Consider the following 17770-nt stretch of genomic DNA (forward strand, 5'->3'; position numbering starts at 1 on the left):
AGTGTTCTTCATTTCAACTTGAAGAAGGCCCTTTAACATTTCTGGTAAGGCTGCTGTAGTGGTGATGAACTGTTTCAGCTTTTGTTTGTCTGGAAAACTCTTTATCTCTCCTTCAATCCTGAAGAACATTTTTTCTGGGTAGAGTATACTTAATTGGCAGGTTTTTTTCTTTCAGCATTTGAATATAACATCTCACTTCTCTGGCCTACAAGATTTCTGCCCAAAAAATCCACTGATAGTCTTATATTATCAGTGTATAAGGAGTGTACTTATACCTAACAAGTTGCTTTTCTCTTGCTGTTTTTAAGATTCTTTGTCTTTAATTTTTGACAATTTAATTATAAAGTGTCTTGGTGTGTGTCTCTTTAGATTCATCTTATTTGGTACTTTTTGGGCTTCCTGGACCTGGATATCTGTTTCTTTCTCCAGGTTAGGGAAATTTTCAGCCAGTATTTCTTTTTTTTCTTTTTTCCTTTTTTTTTTTTTTTTTTTCTAGATTCATACCATTGTGGTCAGAAAAAAAATGCTTGACATGATTTCAATCTTAAATTTATTGAGACTTACTCTGTGGCCTGGCATGTGATCTGTGCTGGGGAACGTTCCCTGTGCACATGTTTCATGATGCAAGATTCTGGAAAGGGAGTGGTCAAAACCTAAGAAATGTGGTTATAATGAGACTAGAGCAAAATAAGAATTGGCTTTATAGAATAGGGTATACCAATGTTTCTGTATATTGCCATAGGTGTAGACATAGAGAAATATGAGACAAAGATGGAGATAAAGTACTTTTCCCTTTGAAAGATCTATAAAATTTTATAAAAGAGGAAGTTGGGAAAACTCTTGCTTGCTAAGTTGTTTAATAAATAAGAAAAGTATTGTTAAGGAAGAGGGACTGGTTATGACAGAATGAAGGCATTGTTTAAAAGGCCAAGTTTATATGGATTTGCCTCTTTAATCAGCAGAATTTTGTGGTTAAAAACAGTCACAGATAAAGTACTACAGGATGGAGCAGATCTAGAACTGGCACTGGGAAAAGACTGTATCATTGAAGCCCAAAGGATTACAAACACTAAGCATCTTTCCAACTGCCTGACCATGTGAAGTTGAACTATCCAGTATTTCTTTGAATAAGTTTTCTGCCCCTTTCTCTTCTCTCTTTCTGGGACTCCTATAGTATGTTTATTCTCCCTTTGATGGTGTCCCATTAGTCCCCTTAGGCTATCTTCACTTTTTCTCATTATTTTTTCTTTTTGTTCCTCGAATTGAATTCCACTGCTCTGTCTGTAAGTTGACTGATCTTTTTTGCTGCTTGATCTGGTCTGCTGTTGAACCCCTCTGTTGAATTTTTCTGTTCAGTTATTGTATTCTTCAGCTGTATGATTTATGTTTGGTACTTTTGTATATTTTCTATCTCTGTTGAAATTCTCTTTGTTCATGCATTGCTCTCCTGACGTCAGTGAGCATCTTTATGACCATTATTTTGAAAACTCTATTGGGTAAATCACTTATCTCCATTTCATTAAGACTGGCTTCTGGAGGTTTATCTTGCTCTTTTGGTTGGAACATATTTCTCTGTTTCCTCATTTTTCTTGACTCTCTGGGTTGGTTTCTGTACATTAGATAAAAGTCACCTCTGCTAGTCTTGACAGAGTGCTCACGTGCAGAAGATGAATCTCATCAGCCTGGCCCAGGCTTCTGGTTGTCTCTCAGACCTTTGTCACTGCCTTTGTCCTTAGTAGCTCCCCATATTTGAGCGTGTGCCAAGACCTATCAGTGTCCCAAAAGAAAGGATCTCAGTCAGCACCTTGATACACACTGGTTAGAAGCTGTACCCTCAGGCAGCAGCTGTGAAAATATGTAGTTAAGCCCCTTCCAGGGAGAAACTAGGAGATGTGTGTTTTTCCTGCTCCCTTTCACTGAGCCCAGGTGTATAACCATGGGGCTGGGTGGCCAGGGCGATGGGGGGGGGGGCGGGTTTCTCCTGTGCCTGTTTAAAGCCTGCTTGTTTGCCGTAGTCCTATGGGACTTGTGAATGTAAGTTCCACTGGCTATCAGAGCCAGGCAGTCCAGGGGCCCCTCCCACTCAGGTGGCAGTCACAAAAGTTAGCATGCAAAATGTGTGTGTAAGCTCCTTTCAGACAGATGCTAGCAATCTGATGTGGAGTGAGCCAGAGGGAGAAGGCAGAGGAAGTACCCAAAGGCTCCCTCACGCTCTGGAGAGGATCTCAGCCAGCTCCTAGATGCGTGCTAAATTAGAATCTGGACCCTCAGGCAGCAGCTTGTAAAGTATGAAGTCAAATCTCTTTCAGGGAAAGACTGGGAGATGGGCTTTTTGCCTGCTTTCTCAGGACTGAGTCCTGAGAGCATAGGAGTGAGTATAGGAGCATAGCCACAGTGAGTACTCTCATCCAATAAGACCTGTTTCTTTGTTTGCTATAGTCTTGTATGTCTCGTGGACACAAGCCTTGTTGGTGTTTTGGGGGCCCATCCCTTGCTTGAATGGTTGTCTTTAAAGTTGGAGTGCTAGATGTGCAGTTCAAATCCTTCACTCCTTAGGAAGAAGCTGGGAGTTGGGAGTTCCCTCCCTATTATAGGGCACTGAGCCAGGGATGGCGTTTATGGCAAGCCTGTGTCTCAGCCTTTCCTGTCAATATTTTTGATGTATCAATGTAGGTATTTTCTCATTCGCTTGATGTGGAAAAGTCACACAGCTAGTTTCTGGATTTCTTTCACAGGGAAGTGCTCCATGTGTAGCTATACATTCAGTGCATCCAAGGGAGGAGGGAAGTTCAGGAACTTCCTATGTTACTATTTTGGTTCCTCCTTGGCATTTTTACCTATTTATTTTTTCCAGAAAGAACTAGAGAAGCAGAAGAGAATTAAGAGGAACCAGCAGCTGGAAGCAATAGCCGAAGAACATTATGAAAGCGTATTGCTGAGAAAAAAAGGTCTGGAGCCTTGGAAGAGACTGAGAATGCAAAGCAAGCAAAACCTCCAGGTATAGTGTCACACTTATCCCCCCAGAATCAGCAAGTGGACTTTAAAATAGGATAAACACCCAGTGAGGCTTTGGAGGTCGTTTGGAGATTTAAAAGTCAGAAAGATAAATGAATTGAGTGTGGATATTTACTTGTTTTAGATAAAAGTTTGAATTTGGTCTTCCAAGGTAGAGAAAGACTTCTGTAACTGAATAGGTTGGAAAAAACTAGAGTACGTTTTTTATTAGAGACCTCCAAGGTAGGATGAATAGAGGGCTCTCTCAATTTTAGCAGTGTATAGCTATGTAATAAAGGAAAAATAATTACCATAAGGTATACTAATCAGATTTCTGCTGCAATAAAGCTGCCTAACAAACAGCCCTGAAATATTGTGGCTTACAACTCAGGTATTTATTTCCCACTCACATGTTTGTGGGCCAGTTTAGATCAAATTCAGATCTCTCCACAGCCTCTTTCTGGCTCCAGCTGTTATTCAGGGCAAGCTTTCACCTGGCAAATGTCTGAGACACAAAGGCCAAACCCAATTATGTAAACCCATATGAAACCTTGGCTTGTATCATGTCCACTAACATTCCATTGGCCACAGCAAGTCATAGGGCCAAACTCAAGGTCACTGAGAGGAGAAAGAGGCTCCATTTACTCCATTGGGAGACAGGATGAAATCACATGCAAGTGTGTGCGTGTCTGATCCTATTATCCGGAATAGCCATCCACTCTACCACACAGGGATAAATGAAATCAGATACCACTGAAATTCAAATTTATCCAATGCACAGAACACGGCATTTAACTAAATGATCAAAAGCTCAAAATAGATAAGATGTTATCTTTAGAATTCTACTTCATAATAAGGTCAGTAATGCATACCAGTTGTGCCCACTCTTATTTACACATTTGGCCAAGTTAATACTGAAAAGTAAGGCTAATCTTCTTGGTTATGAAAACCAGGATTAAAGATGAACAATAATGCTCTTGTACCATAAGAAGCCCACTGCGTGCGGTAATGCTGCAGGTTGTACCTTTGTGAACGTGACTTAGGCTACTTTTTCCTCCCCTAGCCAATCTATTCACCCTTCATTCTCTTTGTTCTCTTCCTATTTTCACACTTTCTTCTTCTTATCTTCCCTAAATGCCCTCCCCACTGTTTTTCTGTCTCTGATTTTTTGTCCTCTGCCTCCTAACCGGTGGTTCTGGAACCACTGAGTATCTCAAACCAGCTAAGGAGGCCAATTTGTGGTGGTCAGGCCTGAGGGCACGAGGATCCCTCCTCTTGGAGGCCTTGACCCATCTGTGCCCCAAGCGTTGCTATTTTCCTGGTAATGATATGGGAGGGCTGAGCCATAGTTTTCTGAGTGAATGAGTCTGGAAATGAAATCTGAATGGAAGTTTGCTTCTTGAATATACTACAACAAACATTTAGTCATATCAGATAGTTTGTTATCCAGTTGAGCGCTCCTAGTTTTGTTTATTCTCTCTGGCTTTTGTCTGTTTCTTTGTTTTTAGTTATTAATACACAAAGAAAAAGCAGACAGGAAGTAGAAAAACTCACTCTTAAATTCTTATCAGCTCTACTTTTTTGGTCCCTGTTTTTGACCGAGTAAAATCAAGACAGTTATAAAATTTAGAAACAAAATAATCTATGGGTGAATAATCAAATTAAATTTAAAATTTACTTATAAGAATATAAAAAGAAACAGGAGTTTGAGTTCAAAATGACAGTTATAGGCCTTAAATATAGAAAAACCTAATTAAAATAAAAACAGGAGAACACAGATCTGAATCCAGCATTTCCAAATTTTCCTATTCATAAAACCATCTGGAGAGCTTATAAAAATGCAAGTTCCTGTTCCCACCTCCAGGTGTTCTCAGTAGGTCTGGGTTGTTGGCCACGGGGCTGGGGGCGGTGTGTCAGGGAATCTGCATTTTTAAAAAGTAGCCCAGGGACTTATCTGGCGGTCCAGTGGTTAAGACTCTGTGCTTTCAATGCAGGGGGCGTAGGTTCGACCCCTGGTTGGGGAACTAGGATCCCACATGCCACATGGCATGGCCAAAGAAAAAAAAAAAAACAGTAGAATAAAAGACTATAATATTAAAAAAAAAAAAAAAGTAGCCCAGGAGATTCTGATCCAAGTAGTCTGAGCACCACATTTTGAGAATCACCTCTCTAGTTTGTAACAAGTGTGTTAGTTTCCTATGCTGTTGTAACAAATTACCACAAACATAGTGGCTTAAAACACAAATTTATTATCTTAAATTTCTGGAGGTCAGAAGTCCAAAATCAGACTTGCTGGGCTAAAGTCAAAGTGTCAGCAAGACAACTGCCTTCTGGAGCTTCCCAGGAGAGAAACTGTTTCCTTTTTCAGCTTCTGATGGCTGCCTGCATCCCAGTGCCTATCGCCCCTTCCTCAGTTCACTCTCATCTCTTACATTCATGTCACATCTCATATTGATGCTGCTCCTCTTACAAGAACTCTTGTGATTACATTTAGGGCTCTCCCATATAATCCAGGATCATCTCCCCATTTTAAGATCCTTCACTTAATCACTTCTACAAAATCCCTTTTACCATGTAAGGTAACATTTACAGGTTCCAGGGATTAGTTTGTGGCCATCCCTGAGGGCCACTATTCAGCCTACCACACAAGATAATAGAATTTTATAGAAAATTAGTAATCCTCTCCTTCTCTTTCAATTTGTAAATAAGGGAACTGAGTCTCAGAGAGGAAAACCGACTTGCTTAAGGTCACACAGCACATTGGTTACAAAGCTAGAATGGAGCTCAGCAACCCCTTCCTCCAAAAATCCTGCCCAGTTCAGGCATGTCTTTTGTGCTGTGTAGGAATCAGAGGTATATGTAGATACTAACCACCAGCTGAAAGTTTAAAAAAAAAAAAAAAAAAAAAAGAAGAAGAAGTAAGAAAGTTAGAAAAAAAAATAAAGAAGTAAAAGGAAAAGTTCTGGAGGACAGTTAAGAGGAGGAAGCAGTATCTTCTTCATCCATCAGAGCTGACATCCAGGAAGGGACAGAAAAAGGGTCCAGTTAGACAGTTCCTGGCTTCTTTCTAACGTTTTTGTTTTCGTTTTTTTTTCAGAAGAGTTATTTAGCATTTTCCCTTAAACTCACATGTGCTATATTTCATTTGTTCCAATGACAATTTTCAGAATTTTTAAGGGATCTTCTGATTATCTTTCTTTTTCTCCCTGGTTCTCTGTGTTTTCCTAGAAGATGGAGAGCAGAGAGGGTAGGAGGTTGTGTGTTTCTGGCTCCCCTTGCCTTTTGGCTCCCAGGTGTCACGGAGACCTCCTGCGATGGTCATTTTGGCCAGTATGTGTGACTGCCAAGGGACTCACTCAGATCAGTCACGTTCACAGTGCTCAGTGGTGAGACAAGACTCAGAAAAATGTCTAATGGGGAGGACGAAGAGAGAAGGGCTTTTCCCTCTGCCTCTTAAGAGACTGTTAACAGTTACTTTTAAAAAAATCTATAAAGTCTGAGTTGTATGTTTATTTTGGTAGAATGATACTCTGAGCCCTTTAAGTTGGTAAGATATTAAATTATTCAGCATGTTATTTTTCTATCAAATGGCTTGTGGTTTATCGATAATGCCTAAATTTCAGTGCTAGTGACAGCTCATTCTACAGAACTAATTGAAAGTATTGGCATTTCCTCGATTAGACAGTGGTTAAGCACATATAATAAAGAGAGGTTTGTTATGCAGTTGCTGCCCAAGCTCCAGGAGAAGGAACCAAGAATGTTGCCACCCACGCACTTTAAAACTCAGTGCAAGGGACAAAATGGTTTTGGAGGTTGTTTGTTCCATTTCCTGAATAACCAGCCAGTCATTGTGGTCTTCAGGGAGTCAGCATTGAAAGGCTATGCATGATGTGAATCTGAAGTCCCCACGTAATACAGTCAGTAGTCAAAGCTTTTAGGACGTAGGTGAATGTCCGTAAGATTATTCTCTCTAGTAACTGCCTGTATGTGGTTTACAGCATCACTTGCCAAGGTGATGTGTAATTTCCTTAAATGATTTAACATATAAGGAATAATTTCCTTTTCTCATTTAAAAAATTGTCCAGGTGGCCAAAGGACATCACTCTTTGGCCCTACAGAGGAAATGCCTGCTGACCTGGTTCCAGTGGAGTCAGGAAAGCCTGGCTAGGAAGACGGCCAAAGCTGATCAATTTTATTCCCAAATATTACTTAGGAGAGTCACCCGGAGCTGGCTACAGGTAAGGCCCCAATGAAGGGAGTGTTAAATACATGTCTCTGCCCAGCCCTATGTAAGAAAATTAGGTGCACTCCAGATGTCAACAGTCATTATGTTTTTTTCAAGAACAATATAGAAGAGGCAATTCAATTCACTGCTTTGAAACGAATTTGAAAATGTCAGATCAATGTTTTGTTAGTATAAAATCTCAAGCAGGTTTCTTTTCACATAGAGAGTGTCCCTATAAACTGTAATGTGTCATACATCAGCTTTTGTTTTTATACTAATTTCTTCTTTCTTGTCCCATAATTGCTCAAGTGATTTTACTAGAAACCTACGCCCTCAGTCTTGTAACTGTTTCTATCCCTCTGATTCCATTATTATCTTTTAATACCTTACAGAGGATATGGCCTTGGCTGCCACATCATCCTTTCTCCTTATGCCTCCAGTGTCCTTTGTTTTGTGTCTGGTTCGATTCTTTCTCTTTTGTACTGTTTATTTGCTTAAATTCTTTGTCTGTGATGTTATTTGTCTCACTTTTTCCCCTGTTCTCATCCCCAGTACCTGACTGACCTAGAGGAAGAAGTACAAACACTGTGTGTACATTTTCTTCAGAGGAAGATTTTCAGGGCCTGGTATAACATGGTCAGGGAGGCCAGGATCGATTCCCAGAACAAGCACAAGGTTGCGGTGGAGCACAGTGACAGGTGAGGTTTTCATCTCTACGAAAATTCCCTCACTGATTTCACAACTGCTCTGCAGTACATTCTATGCCTGGAATGTATCTGAAAAGATAAGGTGGAGGCTAGGAGAGCTGGGCACTCGGAGATACCCGGCAGGGGTGGGAGTCCCAGCTCGCCCCCTGACTGCATGACTGCAAGAGAGTAACCCCCTTGAACTCCAGGGTCCCCATCTTTAAAATAAGGAAGGGGAGGAGGATGCCTGCCCTCACTTCCTCACAGGACCGGCAAGAGAATAAAGTGAATTGTGCATATAGCTGATTCACTTTGCTATACGGTAGAAACTAACACCACGTTGTAAAGCAACTATACTCCAATAAAAATTAAAAAAAAAAAAAAAAGTGAATTTTGAAATACATGAAACACACCTAAACAGAGGTAGTATTGTCATAGTTTTTTCTTTAAGTTTAATTTCTTTTTTTTTAAACATTATTTATTGTGAAATATAACACAAATATAGATGAGTGCTTAAATCCTACAAATACAGCTTAATGAACTAGAAAGTGGACACCCCTGTCACCACTCCTGAGGTTGAGAAGTAGGACACTGCTGGCCCCCAGAAGTCCCCACGGGCTCCTCCCCAATCACAGGTCCCACCCTTTACTCCTGAAGGTAAACTACTCTCCTGACCTTTATGATAAACATTTCCTTGCACTTCTTTTTATTTATACCTCCTAAGTATGCACCCTTCAAGACTTGGAACTTTATATAAGTAGAATCATACTATATGTCATATTAATATTTATAATACAGTGATGACATTTAATTCAGTGTCTTTGGGGAATAAGGTATTCCATATAAGTATGCTTTCTCTTTGTTTTATAACTTTAAGCATTTTGGATAAAAATGTTCTAAATTTCATTATGCCCTTCCCTTGGAGAGTAAACAAACGATCTGTCCTTTTTTGGTGATTTAATGTCATTCCTTAGGAGCACCAGTTAATGTGGGCATAAGCCTCCAGGTTCCGAGGTGTGAAGACTGTTGTGAAGGTGTAGAAGTGTCCCTTTTCTCACTATGTCAATTCACTTTTGGTTGCTTTGTTTTCATTTGTGTGTACGTGTGTGCGTGTCTGGTTTTTTGTAAAAGTGTTTCTATCTTGTTGCCAGCAGGGTGCCCACCTCCAGCAAAACCTGCTCACCCTTGTTTAATTTACAGGTACTAAAATCTGGGGGCAGAAAAAACATAAGCAAGTTGATTCTAATTTTGTCTAAAATAAATAGGCAATGAATGAGGGTATTCAGAGGACTTGCCTTTGAAGAAATGCTCAGATTTGAACCTCCCTATTCCTCTTTTATAAAATGAGAATAACCGCAGAACCTGTCTTACAGCGTTGTTGTGAGGACTAAACAAGGTCACATAGGACCTCAGTTAATGTACTGCTTGGCCCAAAATAATAGCTATTGTTCTGTTTATTGTCATTGTTAATGTATTACTATTAAACACCCTTTTTGTCCGCCTTTGTTTTCTGTTTCTCAGCTGCCAAAAACAGACCGAGAGATTCACTGGGACAGCTGCCTTATGTGACACAGGGCAGTAAGAGGGCTTTCACACATGCCATCTCATCTGATGGATGAGTATAGGCCAGAGGGGAGGGGGCAGATGTCAGGATTCTCATTTTCAAGCAAAGAAACTGAAGCTACGCTCAGGTCGATGAACTGCCCAAATAACAAATGGTGGAGCCGCTCAGGTCGATGAATTGCCCAAATAACAAGTGGTGGAGCCTGGACTCCAAATCAGGTTTTCTGGCTCCAAATCATCCTCTTCTTGCTAAGTCAGTTTTCTTCCCCATTTTCTAATTCAATCTCATTTGTAAACTAAAATACAATAGTAAGATAGTGGTCCTATTTAGGGTTTGAAGTTAGTTAGAAAATCAGTATGTGAATCCATGCATTCAACAAGAAGTAAATTCTCAGCCAGGGTCCACTTGATGTAAAAGCGCTGCTGTGACTTCATCTCTTCCCACTCTGCCCCTTGTTCACCATGGTCCAGCCCCACTGGCCTCCCCCAGTGTTCCTCAGACGAACAACGCTCACGTCTGTGTCACAGCTCTCACGTGACCCAGATCTCACCATTCAGGTTTCCACTCAGATGCATGCCACCTGCCTCCATTCCCGTCTATCCAATAACCTGCCCTATTTTCTTCACAGCACTTAAGACTCTCTGAAATTGTCATTTATTGTTTACATGTTTGTTTATCGTCTCTCCCCATCACATCTTACGCGCAACTGTATCCTCAGCATGACAGAGCCTAGTACATGGGTGTATGATAGATATTTGGTACACAAATGGATGCATTTTATTGCAGGAGTGACACTAATGGATCTTTTAAAAGGAACGTTAACACTTAAAAATTGATACTCAGAGTTCTTAATTTTATTTGAACAAAAGAATATTGTATAGAAAAGCTGTGGGTGAGAAATTGCAGTACCACTGAAAAGATGATTCCTAGTAAGACCATAAGGTTTAATTCTGCATATCTATATCACCTCTAGGTGTATATAATTTGTTTTGGATATAGATTTATAATTTTACAAATCTGGTATTTTTTATATACATGGTGGGACTAAGAGATGTCTCCAGACCTAAGTCTCTCATTGCCAGCAGTTACTGTGTAGTTCTGCAATTAGAGCTCAGCTATGCACTTGGCCAGTTCTTCTCAGCCGAACTAGTACTTCTTATATGTCTGGTATTGCCTTGATACTGTAGTTCTTAACCACTTTGGAATCATAGACCCCTGTGAGGTAGTAATGAAAGTCGCAGACCTGCTCTCCAGAAAATGCACATATGCACATCACATACAACTTCACACAAAATGTCAAGGAGTTGGTGGACCTCAGGTGAATAGATGTAGGTAGGTAGATAGATGTAGATAGGTAGGTAGGTAGATAGAGACTATAAATAAGCACCAACCAGTGACTGTGCCCATGTGCTTTAGGAGTTCAGAGGAAGGAAGATAAATGCAGGCAAAGACGATCTAGGAGATTCCCCCAGGGGGCAGAGCATTTCAGTCAGGATAGAACAGCAGGAGCTAAAATGCAGAAGTCAGAAAATGGGAGTGTAACCACAGGAAAGTTGTGAACAGCAAGTGAGAGTGGGAGATAGATAGGGTCAAGGACGGGGAGTGGGTCATATAGCCAAGTACGGGAAGCTATAAATGGTGGACCGGATGGATGAAAGAAGAAAGCAAACTAAGCAGCTCTACTCCTTGAAGCCTTTTGTAACTGAACAGTAATACCTCCACCAACAAAAAAATCAACATTATCAGAAGCATCAACCAACCATCCACCATAAAGTTAATGGGGACTGAAATGCATTCTAGGGGGGCTTCATTAGAAGGTCATGAAGCCAGAATAAATCCCATCTATGCCTCTACTTGTGAAAATATAAAGTTAGCTATTCTTGCCTCTGCCTTTACTCAAGCCGTGCCCTCTTCTAGGAATGCCTTTTCTTTGCCTAGGAGAGATCAAGATGGTGGAGTAGGAGGACATGGAGCTCACCTCTCCCCACAAGCACATCAAAAATACGTCTACGTGTGGAACAATTCTCACAGAAAACTAACTAGAAACTGGCAGAAGAACTCTGTACAACCAAAGCTGCAAGAAAGATCTCCACTTAACCGGGTAGGGCAGAAAAAAGGCATCAGATTGGGACCTGTGTCCCTGGGAGGGATCTGAAAGGAAGAGAAGGTCCACATGGGCAGACCCTTGCCCTGGGGAGTGTGCGGCCGAGCCACCGTCTGAGTGTTCCGTCCTGGGGCCCTGCACGGAGGAGACAAGCCCCTTTGGCTGCTGGGAGAACTGCTGGGACAGACAGAAGGGCTGCAGAAGCCTAACTCTACTCACAAGGCGTGCACACAAGTTGGCTTGCAACAGTCAGGGCAGAGAGAGCCTTGCACTGGTGGCTGCTGCCTCACCAGACTCCCTAATCCAAACGGGGCGAACACCCCTGCTCTGTTCACTCCACACCACAGTCTGGTGTGAGATCAGGGTCAGCCGGGCCATGGGAAAAGACTCGGTCTAGCTACACAGAGACAGCCCAGGGGGGCCTGGGTTGTGATCTAGGTGGGGTGGCAGCAGCCGCTGTGAGCGGGCACTCGGGCAGTACCCCAGGAGCAGGCAGCGGTTCATCCCCCAGCTGAGCAAACACTCCCTGCCCCCATCCACACTGCAGCTTGGCGCAGGATCTGGGCCAGACAGGCCCAGGGAGAAGGCTCGACCTAGCTGCTCAGAGACAGCCCTGGGGGACTGGGCTGTGAGCCAGGTGGGGCGCCGGCGACCACTGTCAGAGCTCACTCCGGTGGCGCCACAGGAGCACCCGGCCCCGCCCACTCCACCCCACAGCTCAATGCTGGATCTGGGGGAGACCGGTCCTGTAAGAAGGCTGCCACAGTGCCCTGGCCCCCAGCCCCAGCCTGGCAAATGCCCCAGCCCCGCCCACTCCACACCACAGCCTTGCACTCGATCGGGGACAAACACAGCAGGGGAAGAGATGTGACCCTGGGCTGTGTCTGAGCAGAGCTGACGTCACCTACTTAGGCGGCACATTGGTGCTCTGTAAGTGCACGAGCCCCAGTTCCTTCAGCACTCCCCACCTTTGGGGCGGAGCATGCACTCAAGGGTAATGGAGCCTGATCAAGCCTGACCCTCAGGGCTTCTGCTCCAGCAACTGGGAACCTGACAGGGTGGTGACTGCCACTGAGCAGAGAGGAAGCCCTGCCTCACACCCTGCACAGGACTTAGATCCCCCAACACCAACCACACCCCCATCAGAGTGACAACGGCCAGTACACCCTGAGGACAGACATGGCTGGTGTCCATATCAAAACCAGCCCTCACACCAAAAACTTTGGACATACACAGTCTACACAGGGATGCTCTCACATAGAAACACTCCTTCAAGACCAAAATAGCTAACTGTTTCTCCTAAATTCATGGAGACAGAGAAAGTTAAAATGAAAAGCAGAGGAACTACTCCCAATTAAAAGAGCAAGAGAAATCCCCTAAAAGAACAACTAATGAAACAGAGCTCACCAGTCTACCAGAACTCGAGTTCAAAAAGGTAGTAATCAAAATGCTAACTGAATTAAGAAAGATTATCAATATAAACACAGATCACTGTAACAAGGAACTAGAAACAAAAAATGTACCAAAGATAATTCAATTTCCAAGATAAAAAGCAATCTGGAAGCAATGGATAGCCGACTGAATGATGCAGAAGAACGAATAAGTGATCTGGAAGACAGAATAATGGAAATCACCCAATCAGAACAGCAGACCACTATGGAGAACAGTATGGAGGTTCCTTAAAAAACTAAAAATAGAACTACCATATGACCCAGCAATCCCACTACTGGGCATATACCCTGAGAAAACCATAATTCAAAGAGTCATGTACCACAATGTTCATTGCAGCTCTATTTACAATAGCCAGGACATGGAAGCAACCTAAGTGTCCATCGACAGATGAATGGATAAAGAAGATGTGGCACATATACACAATGGAATATTACTTAGCCATAAAAAGAAACAAAATTGAGTTATTTGTAGTGAGGTGGATGGACCTAGAGTCTGTCATACAGAGTGAAGTAAGTCAGAAGGAGAAAAACAAATACCGTATGCTAACACATATATATGGAATCTAAAAAAAAAAGGAAAAAGTCTGAAGAACCTAGGGGCAGGACAGGAATAAAGACGCAGACCTACTAGATAATGGACTTGAGGACACAGGGAGGGGGAAGGGTAAGCTGGGACAAAGTGAGAGAGTGGAATGGACATATATACACTACCAAATGTAAAACAGATAGCTAGTGGGAAGCAGCCACATAGCATAGGGAGGGTGGGAAGGAGACGCAAGGGGGAGGGGATATGGGGATATATACGTATACGTATAGCTGATTCACTTTGTTATAAACCATTATAACACACCATTGTAAAGCAATTATACTCCAATAAAGATGTTAAAAAAAAAAGAACAGCAGACAGACAAATGAAAAAAAAAAAAAAAGCAACATACGAGATCTATGGGATAATATAAAGTGTGTCAACCTACGCATAATAGGGGTTCCGGAAAGTGAAGAGAGAGAGAAAGGGATCAAAAATGTATTTGAAGAAATTATGGCTGAAAACTTCCCAAACCTACAGAAGGAAACAGATATTCAGGTACAGGAAGCACAAAAGGTCCCAAACAAGATAAACCCAAACAGACCCACATTAAGACATATCATAATTATTGGGTGGACCTAGGGGCAGGATAGGAATAAAGACACAGACATAGAGAATGGAGTTGAGGACAAGGCGAGGGGGAAGGGTAAGCTGGGACAAAGTGAGAGAGTGGCATGGACATATATACACTACCAAATGTAAAATATATAGCTAGTGGGAAGCAGCCGCATAGCACAGGGAGATCAGCTCGGTGCTTTGTGTCCACCTAGAGGGGTGGGATAGGGAGGGTGGGAGGGAGACGCAAGAGGGAGGAGATATGGGGATTATGTATATCTATAGCTGATTCACTTTGTTATACGGCAGAAATGAACACACCATTGTAAAGCAATTATACTCCAATAAAGATGTTAAAAATAAGAATAATAATTATTGGGTGGGCCAAAAAGTGCCTTCGGTTTTTTAAGTAAAAATAAAAGACACATTTTTCATTTTCACCCAGAACTTTATTGAACAACATATTCACCCTTTTGTTCCACTACCTTCTACCATTTTTCAGGCAACTTCATAATTCCATCTTCCCAAAACTTTTTATCTTTTTTGAGCATAGAACTGTTCCAGGTGCCTATTACAATCTTCCAGGGAATTGAAATTTTTTCCATTAAGAGAATTTTGTAAAGACAGAAATAAATGGAAATCTGAAGGTGCAACGTCTGCTGAATACGGCAGATGAATCAGAACTTCCCAGCCAAGCTGTAACAGTTTTTGCCAGGTCATCAAAGAAACATGTGGTCTTGTGTTATCCTGATGGAAGATTAGGCATTTTCTTTTGACTAATTCTGGATGCTTTTCGTTGAGTGCTGCTTTCAGTTGGTCTGCTTGGGAGCAGTACCTGTTGGAATTAATCGTTTGGTTTTCCAGAAGGAGCTCACAATAGAGGACTCCCTTCCAATCCCACCATATACACAACATCACCTTCTCTGGATGAAGACCAGCTTTTGGTGTGGTTGGTGGTGGTTCATTTAGCTTGCTGCATGATCTCTTCTGCTCCACATTATTGTACAGTATCCACTTTTCATCACCCGTCACAATTTGTTTTAAAAACGGAACGTTTTCATTACATTTCAGTAGAGAATATCATGTGGAAACATGGTCAGGAAGGTTTTTTTCGCTTAACTTATGTGGAATCCAAACATCAAAGCAATGAACATAACCAAGCTGGGGCAAATGATTTTCAACACTTGATTTGGATATTTTGAGTATGTCAGCTCTCTCCCGTGTGGTATAACGTTGATTGTTCTCAATTATTGTTTCGATTTGATTGCTATCAACTTCAACTGGTCTACCCAACAGTGGAGCAACATCCAGCGAGAAATCTCCAGCACGAAACCTCGCAAACCACTTTTGACACGTTCGACCAGTCACAGCACCTTCTCCATACACTGCACAAATCTTTTTGTGCATTTCAGTTGCTTTTTTACCTTTCTTGAAATAATAAAGCACAAAATGCCAAAAATGTTGTTTTTCTTCCATCTTCAATATTAAAATGGCTACATAAAAATTCACCAATTTTGATGTCCTTTTTTAAATGCATGCTGATATGACAGCTGTCACACACAATCTAACAAAATTGTTTCGAATGAAGTTAAAGACAAAAAAGTGCTACTAGAGCCATCTTACGGAAAAAACCAAACGAACCTATTGGCCCACCCACTAAAATGGCAAAAGTTAAAGAGAGGATTCTAAAGGCAGCAAGAGAAAAACAAAGAGTTGTCTACAAGGGAACCCTCATAAAGCTATCAGATGATTTCTCTGCAGAAACTCTGTAGGCCAGAAGGAAGTGGCATGATATATTCAACGTTCTGAAAGGGAAAAACCTGCAACCTAGGATGCTCTATCCAGCAAGATTATCATTTAGAATAAAAGAAGAGATAAAGAATTTCTCATACAGGCAAAAACTAAAAGAATTCAGCAATACCAAACCTAACCTAAAAGAAATGTTGAAGGGTCTTCCTTAAATAGAAAGAAGAATCCATAGGAAAGGGAAAATCCCAATAGGAAGAGCAAATATATAGTTAAGGACTGAAGATCACTCAAATAAGCCAGTACATAGATTTAAAAACAATGAAAAAATTATAAAAGAGATTATAACTACAGTAAGTAAAAGGATTAGCATGAAGATGTAAAGTAGGACATTGAAATCACAAAACGTGGGGGAGGAGAGTATAAAAATGTAGATATCTTTTAGAATGTGTTTGAACTTGAATGACCATCAGTTTAAAGCAAGTAGATGTATTTATGGGTCAACATACTTTAACTCCATGTTAACCACAAATAAAAAACATACAGTAGATTCACAAAAACCAAAAAGAAAGGAATCAAGCATACTACAAAAGAAAATCATCAAACTATGAAAGTAAAAGCAAGAAGAAGAAATGAACAAAGAAGAACTACAAAAACAACTGGAAAACAAGGATTAAAATGGCAATAAGTACATACGTATCAATAGTTACTTTAAATGTTGATGGACTAAATGCTCCAATCAAAAGACATAGAGTGAGAGTGGCAGACTGGATAAAAAACCAAGAACCTGCAATATGCTGCCTAAAAAGAGACTCAACTTCAGGGCAAAAGACACACACAGACTGAAAGTAAGGGCAGCAAATGGAAACAACAAGAAAGTGGGGGTAGCAATACTCATATCAGACAAAATAGAGAACTTGGATTCATTCCAGGGTCACAAGGATGGTTCAGCATATGCAAATCAATCAAAGCGATACACCACATTAACAAAAGGAACGACAAACCACATGATCATCTCAATAAATGCAGAAAAAGCATTTAACAAAATTCAACATCCATTCATGACAGAAACTCTCACCAAAGTGGATATAGTGGGAACATATCTCAACATAATAAAGGCCATTTACGACAAATCCACAGCCAATACAATACTCAATAGTGAAAAGCTGAAAGCCTTCCCACTAAATTCAGGAACAAGACAAGGATGCTCACTCTCACCACTTCTATTCAACACAATATTGGAAGTCCTAGCCACAGCAATCAGACAAGAAAAAGAAATAAGAGGTATCCACATTGGAGGGGAAGAGGTAAAAGTGTCACTATTTGCAGATGACATGATACTCCATATAGAGAACCCTAAGTCTCCACACAAAACTATTAGAACTAATAAATGAATTCAGCAAGGTAGCAGGATACAAAATTAATATACAGAAGTCTGTTGCATTTCTTTACACTAATAATGAAATACCAGAAAGTTTAAAAACTATCCCATTCAAAATCGCATCAAGGGACTTCCCTGGTGGTCCAGTGGTAAAGAATCCGCTTTCTAATGAAGGGGACGTGGGTTCAGTCCCTGGTCAGGGAATTAAGATCCCACATGCTGAGGGGCAGCTAAGCCCATACACCACAACTACTGAGCCCACGTGCCACAACTACAGAGCCCACGTGCTCTGGAGCCTGCATGCCACAACTAGAGAGAAGACCGTGTGCCACAACGAAAGACCCCCACATGCCGCAACGAAGATCCCGCATGCCGAAACTAAGACGCAATGCAGCCAGAAAAGACCCAACGCAGCCAAAAAAGACCCAATGCAGCCAAAAAATAATAATAAAAATAAATAAATAAAATAAAATCTCAT

General features: G+C 41.3%; 2 protein-coding genes across 7 annotated transcripts in view; one reads left to right on the forward strand and one right to left on the reverse strand.

Annotated features, from left to right (window-relative positions):
* CCDC191 (coiled-coil domain containing 191) overlaps positions 1–17770 on the forward strand; it is a 104713-nt gene that overhangs the window by 83805 nt on the left and 3138 nt on the right. For 4 of the 6 annotated variants that reach the window (XM_082460159.1, XM_082460160.1, XM_082460161.1 and 1 more), the window contains 3 exons: positions 2855–2998; positions 7080–7232; positions 7772–7917. In XM_082460159.1, the coding sequence (XP_082316285.1) occupies positions 2855–2998; positions 7080–7232; positions 7772–7917 (443 nt within the window). Of the gene's footprint in view, positions 1–2; positions 45–2854; positions 2999–7079; positions 7233–7771; positions 7918–17770 lie in introns of those variants that run through there. The other 2 variants (XM_082460158.1, XR_014263036.1) reach the window with 2 other exon arrangements.
* The window catches only part of ZDHHC23 (zDHHC palmitoyltransferase 23), a 49871-nt gene that overhangs the window by 16054 nt on the left and 16047 nt on the right, over positions 1–17770 (reverse strand). The gene's annotated exons all lie outside the window — the stretch shown is intronic.

This window comes from Balaenoptera physalus (assembly GCF_965194825.1).
Source record: "Balaenoptera physalus genome assembly, chromosome: 4".
Lineage (NCBI taxonomy): Eukaryota > Metazoa > Chordata > Mammalia > Artiodactyla > Balaenopteridae > Balaenoptera > Balaenoptera physalus.